Raw genomic sequence first — 19094 nt, forward strand, 5'->3', positions numbered from 1 at the left:
GGGCCCGCGGACCCTAGGCCCAGGACGATCCGGCCCGCGGACCCTATCCCCGTCTGGCTTCCTTCTGAGGCCTCGGGCGGGACGGGGAGGAGGAGGGTGGAGAGGGGTCCTGAGTCCACATTGAGTCAGGGTCCGGGGAAAGGAGAGGGTGTCTGTGCCAGAGGGCAGCCCTCGCCCCCTCCGATGCCTCCCCCCAGCACCATAGGGGCTCAGGACTCCGATAGGGCCGGGATCCCAGGACTGCTCGGAGAATGGGGAGGCGGACCCAGGAGCAGGGGCCTAAAGCGGAGACTCGGGGGCGCGGGTCGGGCCCCCTCCCCACACTTTCTCTAGGGCACAGTTCCCCGCCTGGGGTCACCGCCCCCTTCGCCGCCCCCTCGCACCTCCCCACGCCATCCTTGGCCCCGCCCTCTCCCTCCGGGTCCCTCCTTCCCCGACCTTCGTCCCTCCCTCTCTCCCTGCTCGCGACTCCTCCTCCTCCCGACTCCCTCCCGGCGCCGCTAAGTTTCTTCGCTCGACACCGCGCACAGACCCCGGGCCCGGCCCCGGCCCCGGCCCCGCGACCATGCTGTGCGGCCGCTGGAGGAGCCGCCACCGGCGGCACGAGGAGCCCCCGGTGCCGGCCCAGGTCGCAGCGCCCGTCGCGCTCCCGTCCCCGCCCGCACCCCAGGACGGCGGCAACAAGAGGCCCGGGCTGCGGGCGCTGAAGAAGATGGGTCAGTGAGCGGCTGGGGCGGCTCGGGGTGGGCGCGGACGGGCCCCGGCGGCGCAGCCTGGGAGGGTCGGGGTGTTCCGGCGAGCCGTTGGTGGGCTTCCCAATGGGGCTGTGGGGAGTCCGGCTAGGGATGGAAGGCCAGCACCGTTCCAGCGGGGGAGGGGAGGTCGCACCTGGGGTCACCCGAGGTCCTGGGGTCCGAGCGAGGCTCCCAGGATGGCTTTTGTTTTCCACCAGGGGGCGCCCTACCTTCGGGTCAGAAAGCCAGAGTTGCCTTCTCAGATTTGAGGGAAGTCAGTGGGGGAAAGGAAAAACTGTGGTTTATCAAGCATCTCCCAGACACTGGCCAGCTCTGGGTGGTTATGGATGTGGTGCCCTTCAATCTTCTTCACATTCCTGAGAGGCAGGTGGTATAATCCCCATTTCACAGATGAAGAAGCTGACTCAGAGAAAGGAATTTGTCTATGACCACACAGCTAATAGAGGGCAAAAGTTGGTATGTACCCCACACTGCCCCTGGCCCCCTCTCAGAACCAGGGCAAAGTGGGACTGACTGGGGGGCTGAGGGCTTGAACGAGGGGGTTTACGTGTGAGAGTATTTTATACAATGTAAAATATTGTAAAACTGAAGTGGTGTAGTAGAACTGTGGTCGGTAGCATAGTTAATGAGGTGGGGCTGAGGCAACAGAGGGCAGGGCTGCCCGAAGACCTGTGTGAACCTTGGAGCAAAATTCAGAGGTCCCGATAGGTGGTCTTACCTTCTCTTTACCACTGTCCTCCACCCCTTGTTCTTTTTTACTTTTTTAAGATTTTAAAAATTTTTTATTTATTTTATTTATTTATTTTTGGCTACATTGGGTCTTTGTTGCTGTGCACAGGCTTTCTCTAGTTGTGGTGAGGGGGGCCTCTCTTTGTTGAGGTGCACGGGCTTCTCATTGTAGTGGCTCCTCTTGTTGCGGAGCATGGGCTCTAGGCACGGGGGCTTCAGTAGTCGTGGCTCGTGGGCTCTAGAGTGCAGGCTCAGTAGTTGTAGTGCACGGGTCCGCAGCATGTGGGATTTTCCCGGACCAGGGCTCGAACCCGTGTCCCCGGCATCAGCAGGCGGATTCTCAACCACCACGCCACCAGGGAAGCCCCACCCCCCGTTCTTACTTCTACCTCCTCTCATTCATTTGACCTGAATTTATTGAGTGCTGTGTTCTGAGCACCGTGCCTGGCACTCTCCTTATGGAGACAGAGGACGTGGTCTCTGCCCTACCCTTCATCAATCACACATGCATTCCACAAACATTTATTGAGTGCCTATAGTATGCTCTGCCCTGGGGATTCAGCAACGAACAAGGCAGGCACGGTCCTGGCCCTCAGAGAGCTGAAGTACCAGCAAGGATGTCAGACAATGAAGCAAAGAAACAAGGCTATGAAGGAAGGACCAAGGTGCTAGCAAGCCCTGGCTGCACCCTGGAGCTGGAGGGAGACTAGAGTGAGGCAAAAGGAGAGAGGCAGGTGGAGGCTGGGTCCTCAAGGCCCCTACTTATAAGGTTATGGACTTTCTCTGGAGGGCAACAGGAGCCTGGGAAAGGTCTCAGGCCGGAGGAGAGAGGCAGGAATTGTGTAGAGTAGGGGTGGGTTGGACGAAGGCAGGGGTGAAACAAGGAGACCCACAGGAGGGAGGTTGAGGAGTCAGCTGGGCAAGCTGTGTGTGTGCGGGGGGGACGAGGAGCTCAGAAGTGGGTCGGTACAGCCGAGATGGATTCCAGAACTACAGGGAGATGGACTGGGCTGGACTTTGCAGTTGGTGGGATCTGGAAGGTGTCTCTAACGGGTGGCGGCGTCATCATCCTGTGGTCTAAGGGGCAGTGGTGGTTTGGGGAGAGGTTGATGGCCATGGGGAGTTGAGGTGCCGCTGAGATAGTCAAGGGCTGGTGTTGGGCCGGAGAAGCAGCCCCAGGAGTCAGCTGCCTGTGGGGGTTATGGGTACCATGGGAGGGCTGAGGTGATGCTCCTGCACACCTGCCTGCCTCCTCATTCCATACACTTTTGCTACGCCCCGTCCGCATGCCAGGGCGCAGTGTCAGGGCTGGGGCTACGGAGATGGAGAACACAGCACCTTGTCCTGGGGGAATGAACAGTCTAGTGCTAGGAGCCACTTGTAGACAAATAATTACAGCTGAGCCCAAGACTCATTACCCTTTGGCTGAGTAACGCTGAATGGGAGCTCCGGGCACCCTGTGACAGTGACACTCTTGGGAACTATGTGGGTGTCAGAATGCCATCTGGGCCACCCTCCCTCCCCCCTGACTGCGGCACCGTGCTGTTGAGTGACTGCCTTCCGAGAAAGGAATGTCAAGTCTGTGGGGAATGACCCTTCCCCAGGCCTGACTGAGTCCAGGAACAGGTTGGAGGCGAAACCCAGGTGTCCTGGGGCCCAACTGCCCTGGCCATAAAGGCCAAGTCCTAGGTCTACCACCGAGGTAGCTTCCACGATGACCCCTGCAGCTGCTGCCTCTCCTGAAATGACCCTCAGGGCTGTGTCTTGTCACCGCCTTCGCCAAACCCCTTAGTCTAACAGAGGACAGATTTTCTTTCTGATCAGGTCAAGAGACTAGGGCAGGGAGTGGCTCAGAGTCAAAGGCGAAGAGGGGCCCAAGGAAAAGAAAGGGGGGCCATACTGGGGGAAACCGAGATGAGGGGGGACGGACAGCAGCCCCCGCGTTGAGTGGGAGTCATTTGTGGAGCCTAGGGTCCACTCCGCTCCCATCCCCCGGCCCCAGGCTGGGCTGCTGGCCTGGTCTGCGCCAGGGAAGCCAGGGAACAGTTGAAGAAGCAGAAGAGGAGCCCAGGGAGCACCGGGGCGGGGCTGAGCTTGCAGTAGCCCAGATCCCACGTAATCCTCGGTCACCCCAGGGGAAGGTGCTGTCACTGTCCTCACAGATGAGAAACTTGAGGTGGAGGGGGTGAAGTCACCGGCCCAAGGCCGCGCAGCTAAGAGGCAGCGTCTGTCTGCCACCAAAGCCATCGTTTTCAATGAGGGCTCTTTATTTCTGGAATTAATGAATACTAATTAACACCTTTATAACACTGTGCGAGCGCTTTTCTCGTATTAGCTCATTTAATGTCACAACCTTATGAGGTAGGTGGGACCATTAGCCTCATTTTACGAGTGAGGAAACTGAGGTTCAGCGAGGTTCAGTAACTTGCCCCGGATTCCAAGCTGGGAAGTAGCTAAGAGAGGATTCGAACCCAGGAAGTCTGGCGCAGAGTCCAAGCTCCTAACACAATGAATGAATGAGTGATTTAAGCCTGGTGGGGAGGGGCCTGCTACACCCCTCCCCCATAGTGGCTCTGCCAGCTGCCAGGGGTGTCCTCATAGGGCTGCCAAAAAAAATATCAGTATGTCCCAAATTATGTAAATATTTGATACTAAAATATTATTTGTTGTTCATCTGAAATTCACATTTAACTGGGCATCCTGAATTTTGTCTGGCAGCCCTGTCTCCCCAGAGCCTGGAACTGCCCCTGTGCCCCTGATGCTCCACCCGGCCCCTAATCCTCCCTGTGAGCAGAGCACTAAGTGGGCAGAATCTGTTCCCTTCCCTCCCCGGTCGGCACACACCACCAAGTGCCGCAGGGAAAGTGGGCTCTCCCGATGGCCTGCCCAGGGCATCTCCTGCAGGGTGAGTGGGGCTGCCAGGGGCGAGGTTGGCAGGTGGGGCAGTCTTCAGAGCAGCCCCCGGTCTGGGTAGGTGCCTGGCCTGGGTGGTGGGAGGGGTGGGCAGCCCTCCTGGTCACGCCGGTGTGTGCCAGGCAGGGCTGGGGGGCTGGCTCTGTCCTGCATCCTGGCCCCCCTCACCTCTCCTCCTTCCTCAGCTCTGAGGAGCCCCGCTCCACGATCTCAGCCCCCAAACAGGCTTCACGCCTGGTCTGGTCCTGCAGAGAAGAGTGCTGCCCCCTTTATCGCACTATGTCCACCCGGAGCGGGGGAAGCACCGCCTGCCTTTCTTGACTTTGTTGATGCTTCAAGGAATGTTATGGATTCTGGCACTGAGCTCTGCTAGGCTCTAGCCTTGGGTGTGGCAGCCAGCCAGGGCGAGGGGGACACGTTTGGTACCTGAGGTGCTGGGGCTACCTGCTGGCTTGAGGATTCCGGTGGGAAGGTGTTTGAGAGGCCTCGCCGTTGCCTGTCCCCTCCAGAGCCTCATGGCCTCAGTCACCGGGGAAAAGCTGCTCTTCCTCCCCTCCCCCGTTGGCATGAAGCTGTCGGCTGTCGGCTGTCGCTGTTCCCTGCATGTCTCACATTCCTGCTGGAGTCCCGTGAGCCCTTCCTGAGTGTGCACTGGCACACACACACACACACACACACACACACACACACCTTAGTTTCCACGCCAAGCTGACCACCTCCCACCCACCAACCACACACACACACACACACCTTAGTTTCCACACCAAGCTGACCACCTCCCACCCACCAACCACACACACACACACACCCCGATATGCACACACCACCCTACACACACCTTCACTCCTTACACACCCTGCTCTCTGCATACACACCCCGTGACCACACAGCACTCCCACCCCTGCCACCAGCCCACTCGGGCCTCTGCCCACGCCCTACACGGCCCCTGCATCCACCCCTGCCTTGGGCCACCCACACTGTTTTCAGCATACACAGCTAGTCCTCTCTGATCATCAGTGGCCCATCTGTGAGAAAGGTGGGATTGAAGGGCCAGGGATAAACTTGGCCTCCCCACAGCCCCTTCCAGCTCTGCCAGTGGGGCAGATTCCTGCCCCCAGCCTTGGCCCCAGACCACACACAGCCCAAACCGCCCAGGCTGCAGGTGGTCACTGGGAAACTGTGGGGCTGCCCGTTCCTCACCACCTCCCGGCCCCTTTCTGGGGGCTGAGATAAGCGGCTCAGGGAAGGTGTCTGGGCCCCAGCTGATGACACGGAGCTGGGCTGGGCGGGAGAGGGGCCCAGCTGGAAGCCGTGGGAATGAGGAGCAGGGATGGAGCAGAATACCCGGGTCCCTCTTCCCTCCCGGGCACTGCCTCGGTTTCCTTCTTTGTTATCATTTACTGTGAGCCCCCTTTGGGCGGGCCTCAGACAGAGAGCCCTGTGTGCTCCTTCAGTCACACAGAGCCCTTTGGGTGAGGCCCCCCAACTCTCAACGCACTCCAGCTGCCCTGTGACCCTGGACAAGTTCGTTAGCTGCTCTGTGCCTCTTTAACAGCTTTATTGAGAATTAATTCACATCCCATACCATTCAGCTGTTTAAAGTGTACAGTGGTTTCTGGTATATTACATTATTATTATTATTATTTTTTGGCTGTGCTGTGTGGCATGCAGGATCTTAGTTCCTCCACCAGGGATCGAACCTGTGCCCCCTGCATTGAAAGCGCGGAGTCTTAACCAGTGGACCGCCAGCGAAGTCCCTTAATTTTTAAAAATTGTGGTAAAATATATATAACATAAAATTGGCCATGTACACCATTCTGAAGTGGGTAATTCAGTGGCATTAATTACATTCACAATGTTGTGCTATTTCTAAAACTTTTCCATCACCCTAAACAGAAACTCTGTAACCATTAGGACATAATTCACCATTCTTCCCTTTCCCCAGCCCCTGGTAACCTCTAATTTACTTTCTGTCTCTGAATTTTTTAAAATTGAGGTATAAGTGATATAAAATCTGTTTCTATGAATTTGACTGTTCTAGGTACCTCATGTAAATGGAATCGTACATCATTTGTCCTTTTGGGTCTGGCTTATTTCCCTTAGCATAATGTTTTCAAGGTTCATCCATGTTGTAGCAGAGATCAGATTTCACTCCTCTTTATGGCTGAATAATTATCCCACTGTATGCATAGACCACATTTTGCTTATTCATTCGTTGATGGACGCTTGGGTTGTTTCCACCTTTTGGTACTGTCTGTCCTCATTTTTACTACTGTTATTTCGTGATTGTTCCCCCACCTGCTCGGTTGAGGTGGCCATGGTGCTGGCCCAGCCCAGCTCCAGGTTCAAGGCAGAGATGGATAGATAGAGAATCCACGGAAACCACAGGAGGCAGGCAGCTTGCACGCCTGCTCCAAGCAGGTAGGAATGAGGTCGAGGAAACATCTGTGGGTTTGGATCTGGCAAGACCGATAAATATTTACTGGGTGGCTAGGCAGAGGACCAGGCCCCTCTCAGCATCACTGCCCAGGGCCTGGGCCTGCCTCCTGACCTCACGCCCTTACCTCCCTTGGTCCTGCCCCTCCCATCTGACAGATCAGCCCCCTCACTACCCCAGGGTTCAGAAGCTCAAGCAATGGAGAAATAGAGGCACCCACCCAGGGACTCAGCACCTGGCCCAGCCTGGCACTTCACCCTCATTCTGTGTGGCTTTTCCTCTGGCAGTGTGGTTGGAGGACAGTGTGGTCCAAGGGGCAGTGTGATCCGGGGGCCTGTGCTGGTTGGGTGGGCAGAATGGAATGTCACCCCTTCCCCCAGCAGGCTCCTGGGGAGCTGGGGGTGAGGGCCAGGAGTAGGGGTCTCTCCTCAACGTGGGAACCTGTCCCAGTGGGGGGCTGGTCGGGAGCTCAGGCTGCCTTTCTCCATGTCCTGTTTGCAGCAGACTCTGGACAAAAGAGGCCCTCAGTGACTCACCTCCATTTCCAGCCTTAGTCATTCACCAAGCCGCCTCCTCCCCATCCTCCCCACCTCTGGCCTTGGCATCACAGGGCTGGCCCAGTCAGGGGAGGTGGCTCCAGCTGCAGAGCCTGGTTGTCATGGGAATGAGGAGTCCCCTTTCCCATAGCTGAGGAGGTGGGGGAGGGGTGGGCTCAGCCCTGGTGGCACTGCAGGTTCCCCTGAATGCCCTGCCCCCCACTCTGTTGTTCCTCAGGATGAGAGAATGCAGAGGTTGCCTGGATGTGGGGATAGGGGCCTGAGGGTCTGGTGAGTCTCTTGGCCTGGCACATGCCAAGTTCCAGCTCTTTACCTGGAAGAAGGAGGGTTCCACCTCCCCTTCCTAGCTAGGTGGCACTGAGTGGGCATTGACCCTTCCAGAAGGCCACAGTCTAAACCCTGAGAGACCCCTTGGAGCCATTAAGGTCACAAATTGGCCCCAAGGGGGACCATAGCCTCTTAAGGATGGCAGGTTTCTCCTCCTGCCCCTGAGTCCATGATTCTCCATCATAGTCACTCTCAAAGTCATAAGGTAGGTTTTTAAACATACAGATGCCCAACCCCCAACCTGTACCTGCTGGACGAGAATCTCTGGGTCATGGGTTTTGCAACCTCCACCAGGTGATTCTGATGCACAGCTGGAGTTGAGAAACCCTGACCCACAAGGCTGCTGCCCTGACATCTGGACAGATGGCTCAGGGCTGGGGCTAGAATGCACTTAGTCCCCAGCTGTCTGTCCATCTGCCTCCCCTTTCAGAAAACACTGGCTGCAAGCCTGGCTCTGGGACAAGCACTGAGTTGAGGATATCCCAGTGCTTGGGCTTATTAAGGTCCACTGAAATTACAGTTTAGGTGGGGTGATTAATTAAAGTAAGAAGTGTTGCTGGTGGTCAGGGAAGGAGAACTCCTATTTGAAGACAAATCAGGAAAGACTTCCTGGGGGAGGTGGTCCTTGAAGGACTCCAGTGTGAGGAAGAGACGGGAGAAGGATCCTACAAAGGCTCCTGGAGAGAGTGAGAGGAAGGCCCAGGAATTTAGACTTGATTCCTCAGGTCAGGGTTTGCAGCTGGGCAAGCAGGGTCCTTGGGGCCACAAAGCCTAAAGCCAAACCCAGTATTGGGAGCTTGTTAAAATAAAGGGAGGAAGAGAGGCCCACTGTCTTGTTTCCTTTGGCCCACACAGTGGTGTTTTGGGGTTTTTTGTTTCAATTTGATTTAATTGCCAACATTGAAAAATCTGGAGGCGTCACATATAAATCCAGATTCGGTTCTCTGGGAACTCTGGGCCTTCATCCACTCCTGGCTGCCTCCGTCCTTCCAAAAGGTGTGGACCCTACATTTTGTCTGGTTCCCACACGTTCTATTGTCCCATGGCTCATAAACCTTTGGTTTTGACCCCTGCTGAGGCAGATCTGAGCAGGGTGTGGCCCTACCAGGATGGGCAGCATCTTGACTGAATTTTGGATTTTGTAGCAGCTACTATTGTGGTCTCCATTTTATGAATGGTGAACATGAGGCTTAGAGCTGTCACAGGGTAGTGCCACCAAGGCCGTGTAACTGGGAAGTGACAGAGCTGGTATTTGACTCCTCGGATCCTGCTCTCTCCTAGGTCCTCAAGCCCAGGGTGGTTGCAGGGAGCTGGGGAGGGAGGAGGGTAGAAGGAGCAGAGGGGTCAGTGAAGTGGCCAAGGGCGAAGGTGCTGGAGCCTGACCTCCAGGGTTTGAAGCCTGCTTCTGCCACTCCCCAGCCATGGAATTCTGGCAAGTTGCTGAAGCATCTCTGCACTTGTTTTCTCGTGTGTTAATACATGAGTGGGGTCTGGCATGTAGTAGGTACTTTGTAAGCATTTTGTCTTATTAAGAAAGATGGACACTGTGACTGGAGAGCACATGTGGGCTCAGGGGTTACATGGGGTTGTGACAGTGGCTGGGCAAGGGGGATACCAAGTGTCACAGGAGATCATGCTTTCAGCTGGGCCCCACCAGGGCATCTGGAGGTCAGTCCCAGGCTGGCCAAGGCAGGACTGGGCCTGGCATGCTTGGCCTGAGACCCTGGAGCCAGAGTGACCTCTGCTGTCCTCCCTTGTCTTCGGGAAAGCAGAGATGAGGAGCTTGGGTTGCAGCAAGAAAGATTTAGGTTAGATAGTGAGACTACCCTCTTGATGGTCAGGTTTTCGTGTCAAGGGAAAAGGCTATTGACGGCAGATTCTAGGCTTAAAGGCTGAGGCCGTGATGGAGGGGAGTGGCAGAAAGAGTGACCTTTATCGAGGCCTGAGTCCCAGGCGCTGCCTTGAGCTCTGCTCTGAGGGCCTCCAGAGGAGGCTGCTTGACAGGGAGGAGGGCAGGCCTGTTACTGGCACCCCTCCCGGGGGGCCTGGGTGGGACACACCAAGCACAGGCCTTGGGGCCAAAAAGCCTATAGCCAAAGCCAGTGTTGGGGCCTGTTACAGGGAGAAGAAGAGCTGCCTGGGAGAGTTTGCAGAGGCTTGGGCAGGGAGGCCGCACCTCCCTTCTGGGAGGAGGGTGGCGGGAACCTGCAGGCAGGGCCGGCCAGGATGCCCATGGCCTCCCGCCCCCGCAGGCCTGACGGAGGACGAGGACGTGCGCGCCATGCTGCGGGGCTCCCGGCTCTGCAAGATCCGCTCGCGGACATGGAAGAAGGAGCGGCTGTACCGGCTGCAGGAGGACGGCCTGAGCGTGTGGTTCCAGCGGCGCATCCCACGCGCGCCTTCGCAGCACATCTGTGAGCCGGGACCCGGGCGGGCGTGGGCAGGCGGGGCACAGTGGAGGCCCGGCCCCGCCGCCCTGACCCGGCCGCGCGCGTCCCGTCCCTCTCCGCAGTCTTCGTGCAGCATATCGAGGCCGTCCGCGAGGGCCACCAGTCCGAGGGCCTGCGGCGCTTCGGGGGCGCCTTCGAGCCGGCGCGCTGCCTAACCATCGCCTTCAAGGGGCGTCGCAAGAACTTGGACCTGGTGGCGCCCACGGCCGAGGAGGCGCAGCGCTGGGTGCGCGGTCTGGCCAAGCTGCGCGCGCGCCTCGATGCCATGAGCCAGCGCGAGCGCCTCGACCAATATCCTCCCCGGGAGGGCAGTGGACCGCACGGGGAGGGGGGCCGGCCCTGTGCCGGGATCAGGCCCAGGGGAGGCGTGGCTCCGCCCTTAGGGACCCGCGGTTTGAGATAGAGGCCCTTGTCTTCAGAACTGAGGGTGGTGACGGGGCATCCTGTCTCTGGGGAGCCCGGTTCCGTGGAGGACGTGCGGCTGGGGCACTCAGGGGGTCCACAGGCTGAGGGAAAGCACAGCCCCCAAACCCGGGAGCCCCCAGGGCGGGGGTGAGGGTATGCCATACCTGTCAGTTACCTGTCAGCAGGGGGCTGGGCCCAGCCTGTTTCTAGTATTTCCTGAGCACCCACACCTGGATCCACTTCTATCTGCATCGAGCAGACTCCAACCAGGACAGTAAGATGAGCTTCAAGGAGATCAAGAACCTGCTCCGCATGGTCAACGTGGACATGAATGACATGTACGCCTACCGCCTCTTCAAGGTGGGCATCTGCCACCATTCTGACCTCTGCTCTCTGCCTTCCCCCAGCCATCTGAGTCATCAGTTCCCTCCCCCCTTCCCACCCCCCAGCTTTTGTGGTGAGTGGCCTCTCTCTGCAGAAATGCCACATCTGGGCCTAGGTACACTTTCATCCCAGTGAAGCCACTGGGCCAGGATGGGAGTGCTGGCCCAGAGCTCCTTTCCTCACCCTCAGGCAGAGCCCAGGTAGGGAGGACCTCGGGCTCATGAGTACACACAGGAGCGCACCCCCCTCCACTGTGGCATGTGTGGCACCTCCACACGTGACCATGTACACCCCACATGTGGGAGCACAGACAGGGTCCCACAGAGGTGGACTCTGCATCCGTGGCCCAGTTGGATCACGTGGAGACACCTGTGTGGATGTTGGCTGTGACTCCAAAAGACAGGAGGGCCAAGGCACCTGTGCACCTGGGCCGATAGCACCACGTGAATTCTGTTATGTGTTGCTCATTGACCCTGGGTGTGAACGTGTGAGGGTGAGAACGGTAGCGTATACACACGGGAAGGGGGGATTCTGGAACCGGGCCTCAGCCCTGCCCAGGGCTCACAGGTTTTCCCTCCCACATCTTGATTCTTGGAGTAGGTCATGGGGCAGAGGAACAGGCAATGAACCCAGGAGTCCTTTCTTAGAATCCCAGCCCTGCGATTTAGCAGCTGTGTGAGTCTGAGTGAGACCCGGAGCCTGGCTGGCTTTCAGTTTCTCCACCTGTGAAACTGCGGACAACGCCTCCTTCCCAGACATGGTGGATGACGGGTGTGTCGGCGCAGGCCAGCTCTCCCAGGGTGTCCTCCTCCTCTGACTCTCTCCCTCCTGCTCTCCAGGAGTGTGACCGCTCCAACAATGAGTGGCTGGAGGGGCCTGAGATCGAGGAGTTTCTGCGACGGCTGCTGAAACGCCCCGAGCTGGAGGAGATCTTCCATCGGTACTCGGGCGAGGACCGGGTGTTGAGCACCTCCGAGCTGCTGGAGTTCCTGGAGGACCAGGGTGAGGATGGAGCCACGCTGGCCCACGCCCGGCAGCTCATCCACACCTATGAGCTCAACGAGACAGGTGAGGGGTCTGACAGGTGGGGCTGGGGCCAACACGGCCCAGGGCTCGGCATCTGACAGGTCCGGGTTCCCAGCTAAGTGGGCTCTACTATTACAGGCTGTGGGCACCATCTTGGGCAGGTTACCTTGCCTCTCTGAGACTCAGCTGCCACATCTGTAAAATGGCATAGTAATGTACCGTCCTCACAGGGTTGGGTTGAAATTAAATGGCATAACTTGGGAGTCCCCTGGTGGCCTACTGGTTAGGATTCCAGCTTTTCACTGCCGTGGCCCGGGTTCAATCCCTGGTCGGGAAACAGATCCCGCAAGCTGTGAGGCGTGGCCAAAAAAAAAAAAGGCATAACTTACGTAGAGTCCAGTCAGTAGACAGGTGCTCACTATTACTAAGTTGAGTGAGCTTTGAGGCATTTTAGGGCCAAAGGGGTCCCCCGTGATGTGCTCTTCTGCCCATTCCTTCAGCCAAGCAGCACGAACTGATGACTCTGGATGGCTTCATGCTGTACCTGTTGTCGCCTGAGGGGGCTGCCCTGAACCTGGCCCACACGTGTGTGTTCCAGGACATGAACCAGCCCCTGGCCCACTACTTCATCTCCTGCTCCCACAATACCTACCTGACCGACTCTCAGATCGGTGGGCCCAGCAGCACCGAGGCCTATGTTAGGTACCATAGTGGGGGGGATGGTGGGAGTGAACATGTCTGGGAGCCAGTTTGGGGATGGACATGGGGCTCAACTCCCGCCCTGGGCTTCCTGGGGCCTACCTGGGGGCCTGTCCATTGCCCTGCTCTGTGCCACCCACATGACACCTTGCCCATCCATCCATCTGTCCGCAGAGCCTTTGCCCAGGGATGCCGCTGTGTGGAGCTTGACTGCTGGGAGGGGCCAGGAGGGGAGCCGGTCATCTACCATGGCCACACCCTCACCTCCAAGATCCTCTTCCGAGATGTGATCCAGGCAGTGCGTGACCACGCCTTCACGGTGAGCCCTGGGACCCCCACGCCCAGCCCCAGAGCCTTCCCCATTACATCAGCTGGTCTCGGTCCTTCCAAAAGAAACCCCTGGGACTTCCCTGGTGGTCCAGTGGTTAAGACTGTGCTTCCACTGCAGGGGGCACGGGTTCGATCCCTGGTCAGGGAACTAAGATCCTGCTCGCTGCGAGGTGCGGCCAAAAAAACCCCAAAACAAAAAACCCCCCAAAACAAAAGAAACCCCTGCCCAGAGACTCACTTTCACCAAGTGCTGCTGGGACAACTGCCCAATGGGGTAGAATAAAGCTGGGTGAGAGGCTCCCTTCTCCCACCCTTATATTTAGTAAATGTATTAAAATAGTAAAATCTCCAGAAGAAAACCTTGTGGGTAGGGAAGGACATTTTAATCATGACTCGCAAAGAGAAAATCGTGAAAGAGAGGCTCAGTGTTGCACCTACATAAAATTGCAACTTCTGTCGAGCTATACAAACCTTACCATCAACAAATGATGGGCTGGGACCAAAAGTGTGCAACCTAAAGGACATGGTCAGTGTCATTAACAGATAAAGAGCATTTATAAAAGAAAAACATTCCTGCAGGCACCCTCAGCTCCCCAGACAGTCCACCCCTTCCCCGAGGCCCCAGATCTGACCTCTGCCCCTCCACGTACACACTGACCCCAGTGTGTCCCACATCCACTCACTCAGTCTCCCCCAGAGTGGGTTCTCCAGAGCCCTGCCTTTGCCTGCCTGTCCTGAAAGGGGTGGGGGGGGGCGGGCATAGCAGGGGTCCTGGTGGGGGAGGGGTGAGTGACTCTGAGCTGCCACCCCTCCCTCCCACAGCTGTCCCCGTACCCCGTCATCCTGTCCCTCGAGAACCACTGTGGGCTGGAGCAGCAGGCTGCCATGGCCCGTCACCTCCACACCATCCTAGGGGACATGCTGGTGACGCAGCTGCTGGACTCCCAGAACCCTGAAGAGCTGCCGTCCCCAGAGGTGATGCTCCCGGACCCCCAGCCTGGGTGGGGGGAGGGTCTGGCTCCGAGGTCCACCATCCACCTCCCTTGTTCAGGCCCCCTCCCCTCTCTCTGTCTTAACCTTCCTCCGCTTCTCCGTTCATCTGACATCTGCCACCCTGTGGTCTTGTCACTTGTCTGCCTTCCATTTTGACTAGACATACCCCACCCTCTCACCTGGCATCGAAGGCCCTCTACGACCTGGCCCTGACCTCCCCGCTCTGCCTCCTGCCCACGGAGTCCCTGCAGGCTCGGCCATTCCCATCTCGAAGGCCTTGGTTGACACTGTCTGCTCCACCTGCAGCTCCCTTCCTAGCCATCTGTGCTCGCCAGGCGCCACCTGCTTAGAGCTCTAGCTCGGCACAGAGGGCCTCTTCCTGTGGCCGTAACAACTTCCTCAGCCCTCTGGCCAGAAGTGGTCCTTCCTCCTTTCCTCCCAACCCCCAGAGCATTTTATCTGCCCCTTCAGGACATTTATCCTTTTTAGGCTCTTTGAGAAAACTCTCCTCCTACTCCCAATCCCAAATTATGCAAAGAATGTAGATTCACCTTTGTGTGTGATTTGATTTTTTTATCAGTATGAAAATAACATACATATGGTAAAAGAAAAAATGGAGCTGCAGAAAAGCATACACAATGAAAAATGGATTTTCCTCCACTCAGGCTCCCTCCTGTCCTATTTCTGAAGAAGTAATCATCTTCAACAGTGTCTTGTGAATCCTTCCAGAACTTTCCCATGCATATATATAGCTATGTACATAGCTATCTTCTCCTTCAAATGGTACACAAAGAAGATCATGTGAACACATATTCTACATGGGCTTCTTTCACATGAGATCTTTTTTGAAGAGAGCACCTACTCTTTCAACCCTGAGCTGCCTCATTCATTTTATTGGCTGCTGTGTAGTATGCTGATGCTTAGAGGGGCCCCATTAGCCAGTCCCCTGTGGATAGAGCTGTTTCCCTCATAGGTTTCTTCCTATTAGAAACATCACTCATCTCTGTCTCCTTCGCTGCTCGCCACCCGGGGCCAGCCCCTCACACAGTGGTGGCTGAATGATAGACTGACCGGCTGACATAGGGGCCAAAGGGCTTAATTGTTCCGTGTTGGTCTCTACAGCAGCTGAAAGGCCGGGTCCTGGTGAAGGGGAAGAAGCTGCCAGCTGCTCGGAATGAGGATGGTCGAGTTCTATCAGACCGGGAGGAGGACAACGAAGACGAGGACGAAGAAGAGGAGGCGGGGGCCGCAGAGCAGAGGCGGCGGGTGAGTGGGCCTGGCTGGGCCGGCCCGGGCTGGGCAGGGGCTTGATACCGCTGTGGAGCTTGGGGGCAGGTGGCAGAGGGAAGGAAGGTGGGAGGACCAGGGGTCTGGAGTGGGCAGACCCCCGCTGAGGCTCATCTCCCAGGCCAAGCAGATCTCCCCGGAGCTGTCGGCCCTGGCCGTGTACTGCTGTGCCACCCGCCTGCGGACCCTGCGCTCTGTCCTGCCCCAGCCCTGCCAGGTCAGCTCCCTCAGCGAGCGCAAGGCCAAGAAGCTCATCCGAGAGGCAGGTAGGAGCCAGGACGTCGGGCCTCTGGGGGACCTGCAGGCTCCTGGTGGGAGGTAGATGTTGAAGTTGATCTGGAAAGGAGTGCGAAAGGGCTTCGGGGGCAGTGAAAAGAGGGGCTCAGGGAATGAGTGCCCAGCACATGCCCAGCACCGGGCCAGGCGTACATAGAGGGAAAAGGGCACAGGGAAGAGGGAGGCTGCTGTCTGCCTTCACCAGCTCACAGCCTAGTGGTGGGGCCAGACATAGATGGATAATTACTGTGCAGGGTGATCAGTCGGGCATGACAGGCATGACGGAGGCTGGGGAAGCCCAGCAGGAGGGGGTGAGATCAGAGAAGGGTTCCCGAGCAGGTGATGGCTGAGAAGACACCTGACTGAAGGATGAGGAGGAAGCAGCCAGGTGAGGAGGGGGAGGGGACTTCCAGACAGGAGGAGCAGGTTGCCCCAAGGCCTGGAGGCTTGAGGTATAGGAAGGGTTCCTGGAACCGGAGGCATGGCTGGAGGAGTGCTTGTGGGATGAGCCATGAAAGACAGGGGATGCCAGCCTGGGGCCAGGTGCTCCACCCACGGAGTCGGAACATGGGGACTTGGGGGGGTTGGCAGTGCCAGGCAGCGGGAGCGGGGCGGGGGGTCCCTGCCCCTCTCTGGACTTCAGCAGCCTCCTTGTGAGGACCCCCGTCCCCTTATCAGAGAGAACAAGGAGCGGGGGCAGGGGAGCTGGGGATGGGAGTTCAGCCTCTGTTCCCAGCTTGTCTCTGGAGGTGGGGGGGAGGGGAGGTGACAGGCCCTGGCACCCGGTGAGCCACAGCCCAGGGGCTGTCACAGTCCTGCCCCAACTCTCCCTCAGGGAACAGCTTCATCAGGCACAATGCCTGCCAACTGATCCGTGTCTACCCACTGGGGCTGCGGATGAACTCCGCCAACTACAACCCCCAGGAGATGTGGAACGCGGGCTGTCAGCTGGGTGAGTGGGAGCAGCAGGAGAGGGGGTGGGCAGGGGGCCACGGAGGCCCCGGCGGTGATGAGGCCACACAGCTTTCCAGAAGGTGGAAAAATGAGTCTTGTTGATGCCAATTATTAAAAGACTGATCAACAGGGAAGGTGGGGAAACACAAAGCAGGCTCGTTTGTGTAAACGAGCCAGTGTACAATCTCAAAACTTTTTATGAAGGTGGAAATTAAAAACCTCCACTCCCACGTGCCCCTCACATAATACACACACACACCCCGGCAGTCCCCACTAAGTCAACGCTGACGAGTGTGTGCTCTGGAGGGACGCTGAGCAACGCCAAAGGAGAGGAGCCTGGTCCCCTTGGGGGCAGGTAGGGCAGCATCTGGCTTCCTTGGATCCTGGCTCTGGCCCAGCCCCAGGCCCAGCCCCACCCTCCGGTTCCAGCCGTGGAGGCTGGGTTCCCTGGCTGCCGTGAAACCCCCCAGCCATGGTAGGGGTGGGATAGCACTACCCAGGCAGTGGGACCCTGAGCCCTCTCTAGAGAGAGCTGAGTCCTTGCCCCATGAGGTGTGTCTGGCGGGGAGGGCAGTGAGACTCCTGAAACCGAGCAGTGAAGAGAGGGCCACTAAGAGCCCCTGCCCTGCCCCCGCTGTGTCCACAGTGGCCCTGAACTTCCAGACGCCAGGTTATGAGATGGACCTCAATGCCGGGCGCTTCCTTATCAATGGGCGGTGCGGCTATGTCCTGAAACCTGCCTGTCTGCGGCAGCCTGACACAACCTTTGACCCTGAGTGTCCTGGAACCCCCAGAACGACCTTCACCATCCAGGTCAGCAGCCTGGACCACACCCTGCCTGGGGTCCCTGTCTGCGGGGTGCCAGCCTGAGGATAGCAGAGGCCTGGGGACAGCTTGAGTGAGGGCGGTCCGCCTCCGGGTCCTGAGCGGGAGGGCCGGTGTGAGCCCCGCGGGCCAGGCTAGCTCCCCTTCCTCCCCCGCAGGTGCTGACTGCGCAGCAGCTGCCCAAGCTGAACGCCGAGAAGCCAAACTCCATCGTGGACCCGCTGGTGCGCATTGAGATCCACGGGGTGCCCGCAGACTGTGCTTGCAAGGAGACCAACTACGTGCTCAACAATGGTGGGGGCCCTGCTGGGGCGAGCTGGGGGCAGACAGCGGGGAGTGGGGCAGGTGCAGGGCGGGCTCTTGACGGACAGGCTTGCACCCTAGGCTTCAACCCCCGCTGGGGGCAGACCCTGCAGTTCCAGCTGCGGGCTCCGGAGCTGGTGCTGGTCCGGTTCGTGGTAGAAGATTATGACGCCACGTCCCCCAATGACTTTGTGGGCCAGTTTACACTGCCTCTCAGCAGCCTGAAGCAAGGTTGGTGGGGTTGATGGGGGTGGAAAGAGAAGGGGGGCTGGGCCTCCAAGACCCTGTTCACCCAGGCTGCCCACTCCCTCCAAGAGCCTGCCCTAAGCCGGCCCGAGCTGGGCCCAGCCTCCAGCCCCCAGGGCTGGGATGCGGTCTCTGCCCCACACGCACCGCCTGGCCCTGCGGTGCGGTGGGCAGAGAAGCTGACACTGGGCTCCCCTCCCGGCAGGATACCGCCACATCCACCTGCTTTCCAAGGATGGGGCCTCACTGTCACCAGCCACCCTCTTTGTCCACATCTGCATCCAGCGCTCCTGACAGCACAGCTGAGCCACCCTGGGTTCTGCAGGTGCCAGTCTGCATCCCTCAGCGGAGGCCCTCTCCTCCTCTGGAGTGGAGGGGTGACGGAGGGCCAGCCCCTCCAGCCTCCCACTTAGCCTGCCCGCCAGGCTCTGTTCTCAACTGGGTGCTGAGGGCCGCCTCAGCCCCTCCTGAAGAACAGGCAGTTGATCTTTTCCCTGGGCCATGAGATGCCCCCAGCTCCTCGGGTGCTCAGCCCACCTGGTCGTCGTGGCTTCTGAAGAGCCAGGCCTGTTGCTGCCAGGAGACTTGGGGAGCAGGACATGTGAGCCCTTGGCCACTCTCTGCCCCATCCCAGCCTCCTTCCCACAAGGAGTCCAGCCACCCCCTCGCCCCCTCCCCAGGCGTTAGCCACCCCCTAAGGCCCTCCTTCCCCCTCCAGGCTTTCTGGGCTCCTCCCTCCAGCTCTGGAACCTGAGCGCTGCTCCCTTGTTAAAGCAAGCAGGGGGAGGGAGGCTCAGCCCTGGGGAAACGTAGGAGATTTTTAACTTATCTTAGAAGAGCCCTGGAGAGGACAGCAGAACAAAATAAAGAAGCAAGTTTATTTTACCATTGCCACCCCCTGAGCACCTCTGAGGCCACACCCACAGGCCTATGAGGAGGGACGGGGCAGAGGGAGCGTCCCTTGGGCTTCTTGCTGCATCTGGGCTCCCTGTCTAAGACAGCCAGGGGTGCTGGAGGAGCTGCCGCAGCTCAAAATAGCCCTGACCCTTCCTCTTGGCTCAAAGCTGCTGCCAGCATCACAAGACTGTGAGGACAGCGGTTCACAAAGCCACCCCCACAGCACGTACACCAGGGGCCTTGGATGGGGAGGGGGCAGCTAGGTGGGCTTCTGCCAGAGCAGGGTTGTTACGGCCCTCAA

At 58.4% G+C, this 19094-nt stretch overlaps 1 protein-coding gene across 3 annotated transcripts; it reads left to right on the forward strand.

Annotated features, from left to right (window-relative positions):
* The first annotated feature begins 5 nt into the window (after window positions 1-5).
* Window positions 6-18781, forward strand: PLCD3 (phospholipase C delta 3). Of its 3 annotated transcripts, XM_057536937.1 has the most exons (16): window positions 600-716; window positions 1146-1211; window positions 9971-10132; window positions 10231-10459; window positions 10804-10933; window positions 11797-12025; window positions 12484-12685; window positions 12857-13001; window positions 13835-13987; window positions 15128-15271; window positions 15414-15558; window positions 16404-16520; window positions 17169-17335; window positions 17506-17641; window positions 17732-17881; window positions 18102-18781. In XM_057536937.1, exons 3-16 carry the CDS (start codon window positions 10000-10002, stop codon window positions 18188-18190), a joined length of 2169 nt encoding a protein of 722 aa, XP_057392920.1. In that variant the 5' UTR covers window positions 600-716; window positions 1146-1211; window positions 9971-9999; the 3' UTR covers window positions 18191-18781. The 3 variants fall into 3 exon arrangements, with proteins under 3 accessions (XP_057392919.1, XP_057392918.1, XP_057392920.1); XM_057536936.1 differs by lacking the exon at window positions 1146-1211 and having other exon boundaries at window positions 6-716; window positions 15131-15271; XM_057536935.1 differs by lacking the exon at window positions 1146-1211 and having other exon boundaries at window positions 7-716.
* The last annotated feature ends 313 nt before the right edge of the window (window positions 18782-19094 follow it).

Source organism: Balaenoptera acutorostrata, chromosome 20 (genome assembly GCF_949987535.1).
Source record: "Balaenoptera acutorostrata chromosome 20, mBalAcu1.1, whole genome shotgun sequence".
Lineage (NCBI taxonomy): Eukaryota > Metazoa > Chordata > Mammalia > Artiodactyla > Balaenopteridae > Balaenoptera > Balaenoptera acutorostrata.

Coding starts and splice junctions, on each gene's coding strand:
- PLCD3 (XM_057536935.1), top strand. CDS start 566: ATGCTGTGCGGCCGCTGGAGGAGCCGCCACCGGCGGCACGAGGAGCCC. Junction 10,460..10,803: donor CAGCGCGAGCGCCTCGACCA/ATATCCTCCCCG, acceptor GAGCACCCACAC/CTGGATCCACTTCTATCTGC. Junction 13,988..15,127: donor AAGAGCTGCCGTCCCCAGAG/GTGATGCTCCCG, acceptor TGGTCTCTACAG/CAGCTGAAAGGCCGGGTCCT.